At 34.8% G+C, this 13,441-nt stretch overlaps 1 protein-coding gene across 3 annotated transcripts in view; it reads right to left on the bottom strand.

The window, feature by feature from the left end:
• LOC107702933 (unconventional myosin-XVI-like) overlaps positions 1-13,441 on the bottom strand; it is a 99,816-nt gene that overhangs the window by 75,268 nt on the left and 11,107 nt on the right. For all 3 annotated transcript variants that reach the window (XM_016505392.1, XM_016505384.1, XM_016505402.1), the window contains exons 5-9: positions 10,616-10,743; positions 6,687-6,792; positions 5,185-5,302; positions 4,853-5,000; positions 3,796-3,913 (exon numbers count right to left, since the gene is read on the bottom strand). In XM_016505392.1, the coding sequence (XP_016360878.1) occupies positions 3,796-3,913; positions 4,853-5,000; positions 5,185-5,302; positions 6,687-6,792; positions 10,616-10,743 (618 nt within the window). The remainder of the gene's footprint in view (positions 1-3,795; positions 3,914-4,852; positions 5,001-5,184; positions 5,303-6,686; positions 6,793-10,615; positions 10,744-13,441) is intronic.

Genomic DNA, 13,441 nt, shown 5'->3' on the forward strand with positions numbered 1-13,441 from the left:
GTAACATTTCCGTCACACGCTTGAGGAATTCGGCCCATCACAACGCACTGGATAGCTGGCCAATCAGAGCACACCTCGCTTTTTCAGACCGATGAGCTTTGTAAAAATCAATGCGTTTCAGAAAGGCGGGGCATAGAGGAGAAACAATAATGTACAGCATGTGGAAAATAATGTGTTTTTTTTAACCTTAAACCGCATAAACACATTTCATTACACCAAATACACAAAATAATGTTCTTTTTAGCAGCATCATATGACCCCTTTAACTACTTTTGACAAGACTGAGATGGCGTGCTGCTGCTCTCCTGATCCATCCCTAAATATAGAATTGAACAGAATATGTGTTGGATTGTAGAAAAAGGATGCATGTCTAATTGGGTGGCTGAAATTAGAATAGGAAATTGGAATTCAAGTCTGGTGAAAGTTCCAGAGCATCTAACATCACATACAGTAGCTTTGAATGACCAATGTGGAAATATGAACATTATGGATATTGTGAGAAGTCAAAAAGGTTGAGAACCACTGTTCTACTGTATGTGTAAAAGAAAGAGATGAGGAAGTCATATATCACAGACAGCGAGAGTGAAGGTAAAGTGAAAGGCAAAGTCTGAGAGACTCGGTGTTATGTTAATGTGTGAGAGGGTCATTAAGGGTCGTGCTGCACTGATGGGATGAGAGAACAATCCTCCTTTAATGAAGCAGATTTACAGGTTCCTGGCAGGATTAGAACACAGTGTCTGGCTGAAGGTCAGGTGTGTGTGAAAGAGTATGTGAATGTGTGTGTTTGAACCAAACACTCAAAGCATGACTCAGAACACAGTGTTAACTCTGATATTACACCCTCCACTGTAACAAAATGTCCATGTATTACCATAAGGGTGTGCATGTGTTTGTGCAAAACATATATATGGTACATGCTGTGCAGTAATTCATATGCTAGTGTTCCATTGTGAACATACTCTTCCAAGTCGTTACCTAACTGTAATAACAGCACACAGGTTGACAGGTTAGTGTGGCCTCAGGCTGAATGCCAGTCTGAGCAGTGTGTTTTTATAGTCTCCAGACATACTGTAATGAGTTATAATGTGTAAACCTACATAAATCAGAACAACATGTCTGAAGCGGCTGCCAAAGCCAGAGGCATACCAGCTCTCTGTCTCTGTACATGTGAGTCACTTAACACTAGAACTGCCAGACGTCGCTGTATACCTAAAAGCGCCAGCGGGTAAATTTTACCCATGCACATGACAACTGTATTTATATGGCTAAAGAACATATTTCACTGTATTATGCCACTGTCTTCACAAAGAAGTGTCTAGAGTCATGAAATGATTATGTCTAATCATCAACTATATTTTTTATCCTAATTGTTTTATGTTCAATACTTTTTAATGCAGGCTACACTAATCCATAAAGATCAGTAGCCTAAGCTAAAAAAAAAAAGCCTGCACTGACAACGGAAAGTAGAAGGTAGTAGCCTAAATATTTGGGTGATGTAATATTATAATACAATGTCATTAATCAATATATTAAGATAACCCATGCTATTTAAATTACAAAAATAGCCTATCGACAATAATGAGCAATAATAATTCACCACACTGCATAGGATGATGCAATGACAAATTCAAGTGCACAGCTTAACCTAAATATTTATTAATTTGTTTAGTTATGTCATTTATAATTTGAATAAGAGAACAACTTAAACTTTGGGCAATCAAAAAATGGTTTTATTCATTACATCATATAGATGGGATTTTTTTTTTTCTTCAGGAAACGGCCAGACTAGAATAGCAACACAGTAGCAAACAATAAACGATATGGCAAGACAAAAATTAAATAATTAAACCAAAGTTTGACCAATTAGAGTAACGTTAGGCTAAAACATGTAAATATGATATCTGGATCACTTTTAGATGAGCCGTCAGATGCTGAGCTGCTATATTGCGGGTAAATTTGACCCGCTGGCACTTACAGGTATAAATGCCCCGTTTTTTGATCTGGTTTTATCTAAATAATTTTTATCATAAAAGTTTTTAAAGGGGTCATATGATGCTTTTTTAAAGATCATTATTTTGTGTATTTGGTGTAACAGAATATGTTGACATGCTTTAATGTTCAAAAAACACATTATTTTTCAAATACAGCAAAGTCAGAATTACCTCCTCTCCTAGGTTCACGAAACGGTCGTCCATAAAATGCATTGCTGTTCTGTTGTAAGTAATCTTAATGATTCCTAATTGCATCTACTTCTGGAAGGCCAAATAAAGTGCTTTTGCTTTTGCACTGAAACACACAGTGTTTCCCTGACATGGCTGCATCAACACTAACTGCGGTTACTGAAACCACGCCTTCTTTCTCTGCGTGAACATTTGGGCGGCATTATGCTAATATTTCCACATAGTGATGTAGATATGTGGGGGCGTGTTAGAACGAGCCATTTTAGGGGGGCGTGGCAGAGTCTTAACTTTGATAAAGAATATCTCTTTGGTTTTGAGACTTTAGTCTTTCAACTTCAGGGATCTTATCTATGCACAATCAGCTTGTAACACTCCAAAGAGAAAGGAAAACTTGAAATCACATCATATGACCCCTTTAAACTCATAAAAGTTTGGGATCAGTAAGATTTTTAATTTGTAAAGAAGTTTCAAAGTTTCTTCTGTTCATCATGGCTGCATTTATTTGACCAAGATACAGAAAAAAAACTGTAATATTGTCAAATATTATTACCATTTAAAATAATGGTTTTCTATTTTAATATGCTTTAAAATATAATTTATTTCTGTGATGCAAAGCTGAATTTTCAGCATCATTACTCCAGTCTTCAGTATCACATGATCCTTCAGAAATCATTTTAATATGCTGATTTATTATCATTGTTGGAAACAGTTGTGCTGCTTAATATTTTTTAAACCTGTAATACTTTTTTCAGGATTATTTGATGAATAAAGTTAAAAAGAACAGCATTTAATTAAAATATAAATCTTTTCTAATAATACAAGTCTTTATTATAACTTTTTTTATCTTAATGATGTAAAAGATCCTTGCTGAATAAAAGCATTCATTTCTTTCCAAAAGAAAAAAGAAAAAAAAAAGAAACAAACAAATTACTGACCCCCAAACCTTTGAACGGTAGTGTATATTGTAACAAAATATTTATATTTTAATTAAATGCTGTTCTTTTTAACTTTTTATTCATCAAAGAATCCTGAAAAAAGTACCACATGTTCCAAAAAAAATATTAAGCAGCAAGACTGTTTCCAATATTGATAATAAATCAGCATATTAGAATGATTTCTGAAGGATCATGTGACACTGAAGACTGGAGTAATGATGCTGAAAATGATGCTGAAAATGATGATGATTCAGCTTTGCATCACATGAATAAATTAAATGTTAAAGTATATTAAAATAGAAAACCATCAATCTAAATTGCAACAATATTTCACATCATTGCATTGAACACGGTTTTTTTTTTCTTTTCTTTTTTTCTGTATTTATGATCAAATAAATGCAGCCATTACGTGCAGGAGAGACTTCAAAATAATAATAAAAAAATAAATAAATATATACCTGGTTATTTATTTATTGTTATTTAATTTTACGTTTTTATTTCCAGGTTGAAATTAGACTTTGAATCCTACGTTTTCTGTGTTCTCAGATTTTTGAACCATTGTATTTATGTCTCACACACACTTGTGCACACAACTAAATAAAAACCAAGCGTGCATGTGCAGTTATTTTGCATCTTTGCATGTTGCGTGAGGATGCATGTGTTATTGAACATGTGTGTACCAGTCTGTTGAAGCCGAGGGCACGCAGAGCCTGTTTAAGGGCCGAGAGCTTCTCTCTGCTCTGAGGACACGCTGTAGCTACTGCAGGAGTTTCACCGGGAGCAGCTGTGCTCATACACCTGAAAACAAACACACACACACACACACAAGGGACATGACTAGTGTGAATTAAGATTTGAGATGACTTAGACTTTACATTGGCAGTGCCATCTGGACACGAGTATTTGGTGTGGGTCTTTAAGAGAGGCAAGAAAAGTTTGAGATGTTCTAAGTGTCACTGACATAATCACAAATTCAAGTCAAAGAAAGGTGAATGTTCAATTTTTAATGACAACCTTCCATTTACCCCTATGCAAGATTTGCTGAGAACACTTGGGGTCATAGAGAGCTCAGGGTAAAACAAGTTTAAAACTGACATCTGACATCACCCAGCAGTACCTTTTTTAACATTTTGAAAAATCTTGATGTTAAAGGCTGAAACAGAATCAATCTTACAATGAAAATTAAATGCATTGACTGCTGAATTTAATAATCAACATGTCTCATAGTGTGCATGCCTCAGTGTACCCTTTACTACAGTGTTAATATTATAGAGATATATATATCTGAATCTGAAAAAGATGCACAAAAACGAAATACAGTTTGAATTTGTGTATTACACTAATGCCAACTATCTACTTTTTAAGTTGGTTTTCTATGAAATTTCTGGGTAGGTCATTTTTTTTTTCATTTCTATTTGCAAATGTAAAGGTTTATTTAAAATACCTAAATATTTTAGCTTATTGAAATTAGCTTATTTTGAAACATGTATTGGCAGTGTTTCTGAATAAAATAAAATAAAACCGACTGGCAATATTTGTGAACAAACCATAACAAATACTCACTGGCAATAAAATAAAATAATCCTTATTTGAAATATGTTAGAATTAATAATAAGGTAGGATACGTTTTTATAAGGGAGGTCTTGTAAAATAAGCGTTTATCAAAAAATAAATAAATGAATGAATAAAAAGAAATAAATAATTAAATAGCATGCCTGTCCACTTTGCCTGTGTTACCTGTGGGCTAGGACATTGTTTAGATATAGATTGCTCTTCTCCTCTGCTGAAAGCCCCTCAGCCATCAGGTAGAAGATGTTAAAGTTCTGCTGATGCAGTGGAGCGCAGATTACTCTCGACTTCTCCAGCATGTAAGTGTACAGACGGCCTAAAAAGAGTGGATGGGTCATTAGCAGAGCAATGGCTCCCTCTATAGGTGAAGGATGATAGAGCAGAATAAGAGCTGACACCAAAAAAAAGAATGCAAAAGCACATTCTCTATTTCTCTACATTCAACAATATTAAAGTAGTGCTATAAATAATCAAAGTGAAAACAGAAGCAGTGTAACTACCTCTGAGTAGAGTCTTTCTCTTCTCACAGTACTGCAGTGAGATCAGCTTGATGAAACGGCTTGCTGAGGAGTTTATCGGAGTCTTAGCATGACCAAAAGCTTCCAAGATCACATTCACCTGCAAACACGACAGAAGAATGAAGAAGTGATTACAAAACAGAGACAGGGATTCCCATGTGAACTCTCTAGTGAGTGTGGACCCTAGTGAGCAGCCTACCTAGACAGCATTTTAAATAATTGAGAGACATACAGTGAAGCACCTAAATAAATAAAAAAATAAATAAAAAAAAATCACCAATAAGCATGATATTTTTCCTCACACGATTATGATGGCATTACATTATCACCGCTGCCACTCGCCCAAAATCTGGAAGCCACTCAAAAAAACAGAGGCCTTCCGGAAGATTTCCAGCTTTTCACAATCCCCCGTCTGCCTAGCATGATGCAGCTCTGTATTAACTGTGATTCAGCCCTCTTAACATGACTTACAGGCCGAGGGTCACCAAGGATGTATAAACTTAGACAGAGATCATTCTGGGTCTGTGATATCTTTACAACATAACCATGCACCTCTCTCCAAAAATGCTGGACTTCTGAGCATTGCCATAATACATGAAACAGGTTACCCTCCGAAAATAATAGAATTTGAATTGTTAAGAAGACAGACAGATAGATAGATAGATAGATAGATAGATAGATAGACAGACAGACAGACAGACAGACAGACAGACAGAAAGACAGACCAACCACGAGGATAACTACTCAGGTCATTTAGCATTTTTCTCCACCAGGTGGCGATAAGCCACCACTGATAAAAATGTACTCATTAAGAGACAGCATCGAGAGGCTGTGCTGTGTACTGCTGCATCTAGTGTTGCGAGCACACACACAGACAGAGAGAGATGTATTCATGTGTAATAATGTCACCAGTGGCCCCTGGCCATTAAACGGCTAGTGGTTTCTGTATTTGGATGTGTCTTTATCTAACAATGGCTCTTTCCTTGAGATTCAACCATAAGCACACTTTGCCAGCCTCAGGCTTTTAGATGCTCATTCAAAGCATCTAATTATCTCATGAATGAGAGAATAACAGCTGTTTGAGGCTATCATGACTCTGAAGGATAACCAGAGTAACTGAAAGCACATAAACACCTCCAGGGTTCAGATAACAGAACACATGAGAAAAACCACAGCAAAAACACTGCTTTTTATGCATTCATTGTGTTGAAGGTTCAATCACTACAATAATCAGCTGCTCAACAACTATACATTTAAACTAATCTTATTTGAAGCACAAACCTCACTAAATTATAAAACATGTATTATTAATTATGAATCCAATTAAGATTCTATATAACCACATAAAAAGTTTATACATTATGTTAGGGCCTAAATGAGTATGATTACAAGAGGCAGAAGTATTTTATGTAAAATGAGGTTACAGATGTTTCTTACTGTCAGGCAGGAGATGCATGCTGTGTGTGATGATCAGACAGACTTACATGCTTCATTCGCGGCTCTAAAGCAAAGCCTTTGGGACTTGAGCGAGCAGCCAGGTGTTTCAGGATGTGCTTACAGGCCACAGACTTCCCAGAACCACTCTCTCCACTAGACAGAGAGAACAAAGTGAGAGGAAATAAAGGTGTGGATCTCAGTTAAAAAAAAAAAAAAAAAAAAAAAACACCACATATTAAAGACAGCACAATATATATTACCAAGATGTAAAAATACTTAACCTCTAAAAATTACGGTGACACTACCATTCAAAAATTAGTTTGTATTTTTTATGTTATTCAAAGAAAACAGTACTATTGTGAAACATTAAAACAATTTAAGTAACTGTTTTCTATTTGAACGGATTTAAAAATGTAATATATTCCTGTGATGGCAAAGCTGAATTTTCATCATAATTACTCCAGTCTTCAGTGTCACATGATCCTTTCTCAGAAATTATTGTAATATTTGCAGATTATCATCAATGTTGACAACAGATGTGCTGGTTATTCATTTATTTACTTTTGTAGAAATGGTGATGCAGTTGCTTCTGGAATTATATGATGAATACAAGTTCAAAAGTACAGCGTTTTGTTTTTGTCATTTATTTTAATCTTTTGTAACAATATAAATGTACTGTTTAATGCATTTAATGCATCCTTTTTTTTTGCATTTCAGTAACGAGAATTGGTTGGTAAAATGTGCTGAATTGTCATGAAAACAATGGTGCTGGAATAGTAATTTTATTTTATATTATTTTATTTTCAGGCAAAATGGAACATGGAGATGTTTGTGACAGATTCACCCAGAGAGAGCAGCTGCAAAACACTGCAAATCTGCCTAAAAGTGCATCTGTCAATGTAAAGATACATAAAACAAATCAAGAGAGCAGTTGATATTTTCAAAGAGCTCTGGGCGACAGTCCTCTTGTGAATGTGTGCTCGTGTCAGCCTGTTTATCGTTTACCAATGGGAGATCTTACAGTATGTCATGGAGCGGTTTCACTCCTCTCCACATCACTCCATCGTATGAGATTACAGTCAGCCTACAGCAATATACCCTCAAAAACCTCACGACTCAAGAGTAAAGATCCCTCTCCTGAGCAGGTATCTAACCAGAGTCATCCAGGAGGACATATCTGTCATATCTTAACTTATCCCAATGCACTACTTGGGGATTTGTTCAAATCACTTGTTCTTCTCTTTTATTAATAAGACACTTTTCTCCACAATACCTATACTACCACATCAAACTGCCTCTGTTTTTATTTTTTTGTGCAGTTTGTTATCTCTCTTCAAGTAAGCTTTTCACAAATCTACTATGGCAATTTTTTATGATACTGCTGTCAATCACCTACAACACCGACCACCTGACTGAAACAGTGTAGTGTTCCAAATCAGTCACTAATGAGGTTCTATTACATACATTCTAGCAAACAACAGATGCCAAAATTGCAACTGATTCCAACAGAGTTTAAAATTGGAATGTTGTTAAGCTAAAGACTCACACATATCGGGTGAAATAGTACATTGTTACAACATTGTTACTCTTTCTCTCTCAACCACAGTGCAATATCATAAGTATATAGTATTTGTTTTGGTGGAAATTAAATATTAATACTGAAATAAGATATATAAATAATAATTATTTATTTGGCACCAAATCAGCATATCAGAAAGATTTCAGAAGGATCATGTGACACGAAAGACTGGAGTAATGATGCTGAAAATTCAGCTTTGCATCACAGAAATAAATTACATTTTTAAATATATTGAAATAGCACAGAGTTCATTTTAAATTATACTAATTTTTAACAACATTACTGTTTTTACTGTACTTTGGATAAATAACCAACCAACCAAACCCAAAGTTAAACAAATAAATAACCAATCCCAACGTTTTAAAAGCTGGTGTACATTTATTTACGTTTTAGTACATTTATAATTGCCCAGAGTTTATCAGTTTTATTTTATTGTATTTTTAATTTAATTTTAATTTATTTATTGATTTAATTATTTATTGATTTATTTGTTTGTTTGTTTATTGTTTTAGTTGCAAAAATACATGCAGAATCACCTTTTGTAACAGGCATTGCATCAGATGCACATTTATGATACCTTAAATGCTGTCTAGGTAATCAGCAGGTTTTAGAAAAAGGCTTTTTCAAAGCTGTGAATGATTTGCAATATAATTCTTTTATATGATTTCCACAAGTATATTTACAGGGTGTTAATTCACACCACTGCCCAACAACTAACAAGGGCTTTGGCAGACATATCTTGTTTCATCACTGCCATACATCCCACTTCATATTCTTGACGACGTACAGTAACTTTATTAATTACTCCACTGTTCAATGTTACGACCTCTTAAAATTAGTCATAAAGCACAGTCAAACAGCTCACGGTGATAACTACCGTCTCAACACACAGTGAAGAGCCTGGATCCTAGCAGACCGCTGCCCCTGCATCCATTAATCTCGCTGAGAGCTTTTAACAGGTTTGGATTTACGCCGTCCCTGGCACATTTGTCTCCGTGACAGCGCTTAGCGAGAACCGCTCGGGTGATGCAGGAGTCGGCATTACCCAAATATGGGAGCAAGCATCTCTAACACAACCTCATTTCAACCTCTCCACCAACACAGGGTCACTTACTGAGCTGTGGACCGCTATTACCAAACTACAAGCTGGTGCATCAATGACAGAAGGTAGAAAGTGCCCAGTGGAATGTATTTGGGAGCATTTGGACGTGTTTTGGTTAATATACTTTTCAACCAATGAATTTTCATTATTATTATTATTATTTTATTTTATTTTTTTCATTCATTTGTGATTGCAATAAAATAAAATTAAATTAAATTAAATTAAAATTTTAATAAAATAAATAATTTTAAAAAATCTTAGTTTATTTTATTTTTTTATATTTAATAATACAATATTGAAATCTTTTTTTTTTTGGTAATATTATTTAATAGACCAAAGTTAACGTGAAGTAAAAATGAACTAGCGCTAGCGAATATTATTTAATAATGTAACAAAAGTATGGTTCATTGTTAGTCAGTGAATAAACATTGGGAACATACAGCAAAGTGGTGCCAATAAAGTATTTATTTTTAAATTTATTTTTATACTTTTAAATAAAAGTTTATTAAACATGTAACCCTTAAAAAAAACATATAATTTTGTTAATTACTTTCTAATTAATATTAATAACGTCTCTATGCCTGAAATTCTAAAATACCCAGATATTTCCCTGATGGATATTTATATCCGAGGAAGCTTTTATGAAATGTATAACTTTCTGTTTTCAATAATCACCATTTTCAGTTCGCTCCTATGCCCCAAAGTTAAACACTGTATTTGAGATGTTTTGCCCATTCATCCAGGCAGCTTCATCAGTTGTACAGAATTGGAGATTCCAATGGATTTTGAATTCATAACTCAGCGCATCAAGTATCACACAGTGAAGGTCGCCACTGTTGTGAACTGGGCCAAAACTGTCAGCTAAAGCAGTGATGAAGCTGCATAAGTGAATATCATCTATTTTAGAGCCACATGACAGTTTAAGGCCAACAGTTTTAGGACATGTCTTTTTTTAGTCATTGTGATTTAGAGCGTAATACGGCATCCACCTCGAGAGGAATCACATTCCTAATGATGAAGCCAACCTGATGTAAGATGCAAGACTCTTTTGCCGTTTCAGTTAACTGATGGTTAATATAATAATATTATAAATAATATTGAGTTAACTGATGGTTAAAAAGACAATAAAAAAAAAAAAAGTAGTGATTACTGGACTTTCTTGATCCAGTAATCACTACAATTTAAATGTAGTGATTACTGGATCAAGAAAAAGCTACTGACTGTGCAAATAAAACATGAACATGTAAAGAATGCATGACAAGTGTGGCGGTGTTATGCATGTCAGTGGGTGGCACCTGATGATGAAACACTGTGGGCGTCGCTCCTGCAGCATCATGTGATAAGCTCGCTCAGCTGAAGAGAAGATATGAGGCGGGAGAGAGGAACACAGACGACCACTGGAGCTCAGATACAACTGACTGACCTGAGAGACAAAGAGAGACATTTACATAACACTGCTAATTTCCCATGACCTGTTCACTTCATTAGTGTTTGGTATTTTTCAAGCACTCTGGTCAGGATTAGTTCTGAAGCATTAAGCTTCTGAAGTTAATTAAGCCTGAAGCAATTCACGTAAAGCCTGTTTAAACACTCTTTAGACATTTAAAACTTTATTTTGTAGACAACTTCAGGTCTTACATCTTAGCTGTGCTATCTGTTTTTGCCTTCTGGAAATGTTGCAATTTAAGAAATGTAATGGTAAAATTCAAAATTCAAAATGCGACCAACAGCAACGATGTCAGTGTGACATGATTATCACTGATTAGTATTTATCCTTACATCTGTTTGCATACTAAATTGTGATTGCACTTACGTGCATTTATTAAACATTTATATCCCCTTTCTGCACAGAGATCAGATTATTGGGTCCAGGTGACTGAAAACAAGATGCTGAGCAAAGTGGCTTTCATGCAAATTTAATTAAAACAACAACAAAAAAAAAAAAACGTATACACCGTATAAACACCGGTATTTTTTGCAGGAAATGCAAATCTAGATACAGGCATTACACCTGCTGGATAAAAGTGAAATAAGCCTTGCATCTTGAGTCTTGAGTAATAAGAGAGATGCCATAATTAGATCTGAATGAGGCTAAAAGCCTAAGACATAAAAATATATCCTCACACAGCAAGAATAAAACTTAAGCGACACTGCAGATTTAGTGTCTGGCTATATTTCTAGGTGTTAGAAACAGAAAGGTTATGTGTGTTAGCATGTGTGTGAAATGCAGAGTAAGCAAAATTTTAGCCCAATTTGGGAAAAAAAGGCTAATGCTGAGATCTTATTACCCTTTACCACTGAGACACAACACACATACTGTATGACAGAGCCATAGAGGACACCGCAAGGACAGAGGAAGAGTGGGCAAGACACAAGCTGTGTTAATCACAAAAATCGCAGCCTTAACAAGCATTATATAAGCAATTTGTGCCAATGTGCCTTTGTTACAGTCTATGTTTGTTTAACATTTTGACTATTACTGTGAAACTCATTCATCTGATTTACAAGGCAGCATAGAATCTAATTTTACTGCCCGTTATATCCCACAATCTTTTGCATGGATAAAAACAAAGCAAAACAAAAAAATCAAACAAAACAAAACAAAAAATAAAATAAAATAAAATAAAACACACACAAAAAAAGCATTTAAAAGTATCAAACACAACAAGAGAAACAGAGAAAGCCAAACCAAACAAAAAGCAAAAACACAGATAAAACAAAAAACAAACATTTAAATTAAAACAAAAATTCAAACAAAACACAAACCAAACAAAAAAACAAAATAAAATAATAAAACACAAAACAAAACAAAAATTAAAAGAAACAAAACATTAAAATACAGACCACAACACACACATACACAAAAATAAAACGAACACAAAAACAAAAAAAACAAAAAACTAAATCAGAAACAAAACAAAACAAACAAATATATACACAAACAAACAGGGCCCGGTTGCATGAAAGTCCTTAAATCATTTGACTTAGGGGTATCCCTGAGGGGGGAAAAACTCCTCTTCTGTAGGAGAGTTGCAACAAACGTCTTAAAGGGATAGTTCACCCAAAAATGAAAATTCTGTCATTAATTACTCACCCTCATGTCGTTCCAAACCTGTAAGACCTTCGTAAGACCTTTTCTTTGTGCTCAAAAAGTATTCTCGTAGCTTTGCAAAACTGAAGTTGAGCCACTGATGTCACATGGACTGTTTTACCGATGTCCTTACTACGTTTCTGGACCTGGGAATATTACAGTTGCGTTGTGGTCTATGCAGGGTCTGAGCGCTCTCACATTTCATCAAAAATATCTTAATTTGTGTTCCGAAGATGAACGAATGTCTTACGGGTTTGGAACGACATGAGGGTGAGTAATTAATGACAGAATTTTCATTTTGGGGTGAACTAACCCTTTAACTGTCACCCTTACCTAAGTGTTTATACTAGGCGCTTCACGGTAGTTTCTGGCAACATACGGCAATGGGCGCCGCAGTTACTATAGTTACTGCATCTCACAATAAACGTATCTATGACAATAAACAGAACATAATGAAATACAAACCTAACCAACTAAAACACAGACAAACATTAAATAAACATGAGCGCTGCCCGTTTCTGCGCTGCTTTGTGTAGTCGTTACGGAGGAAACCACTTTGTTTCTGCAGTGAAAGCGACTCCTGCTGACCAATGACAGAAAATTTACCAAATGTGAAAATGAACCCATGTTTTGACGCTGCAAACACGCAGAGTTGTAAATGTGAACAGGTGGACCGACAAGATAATGCATTATAAAATCTAAACAATTAAGACAAATTATATTTACATAGTTATTTAATTAATGTAATAATTGATTAATAATAAGTGTTTAAATTGATATCATAATTGATACAACTCGTCCATTTACTTAAAAAAATGATATAAAACTTTTTGTTTTGTGAAAACCTGTAAGTCGTAATTTTACAGTTTAATATGTTACCAAAAAAAGAAGACATTTTAATTATTTATTAATAAACTAGTGCTTTCTGAGTCAGTGTCGGGTGCAAAGATGAGGTTGCTGAATGCCGACGCTGACTCGCCATCTCCACATGGACGTGCCTTTAATAGAAATGCACCTTTTCATACGGACT

This window comes from Sinocyclocheilus anshuiensis, unplaced genomic scaffold (assembly GCF_001515605.1).
Source record: "Sinocyclocheilus anshuiensis isolate Anshui unplaced genomic scaffold, SAMN03320099.WGS_v1.1 scaffold1094, whole genome shotgun sequence".
Taxonomy (NCBI): Eukaryota; Metazoa; Chordata; class Actinopteri; order Cypriniformes; family Cyprinidae; genus Sinocyclocheilus; species Sinocyclocheilus anshuiensis.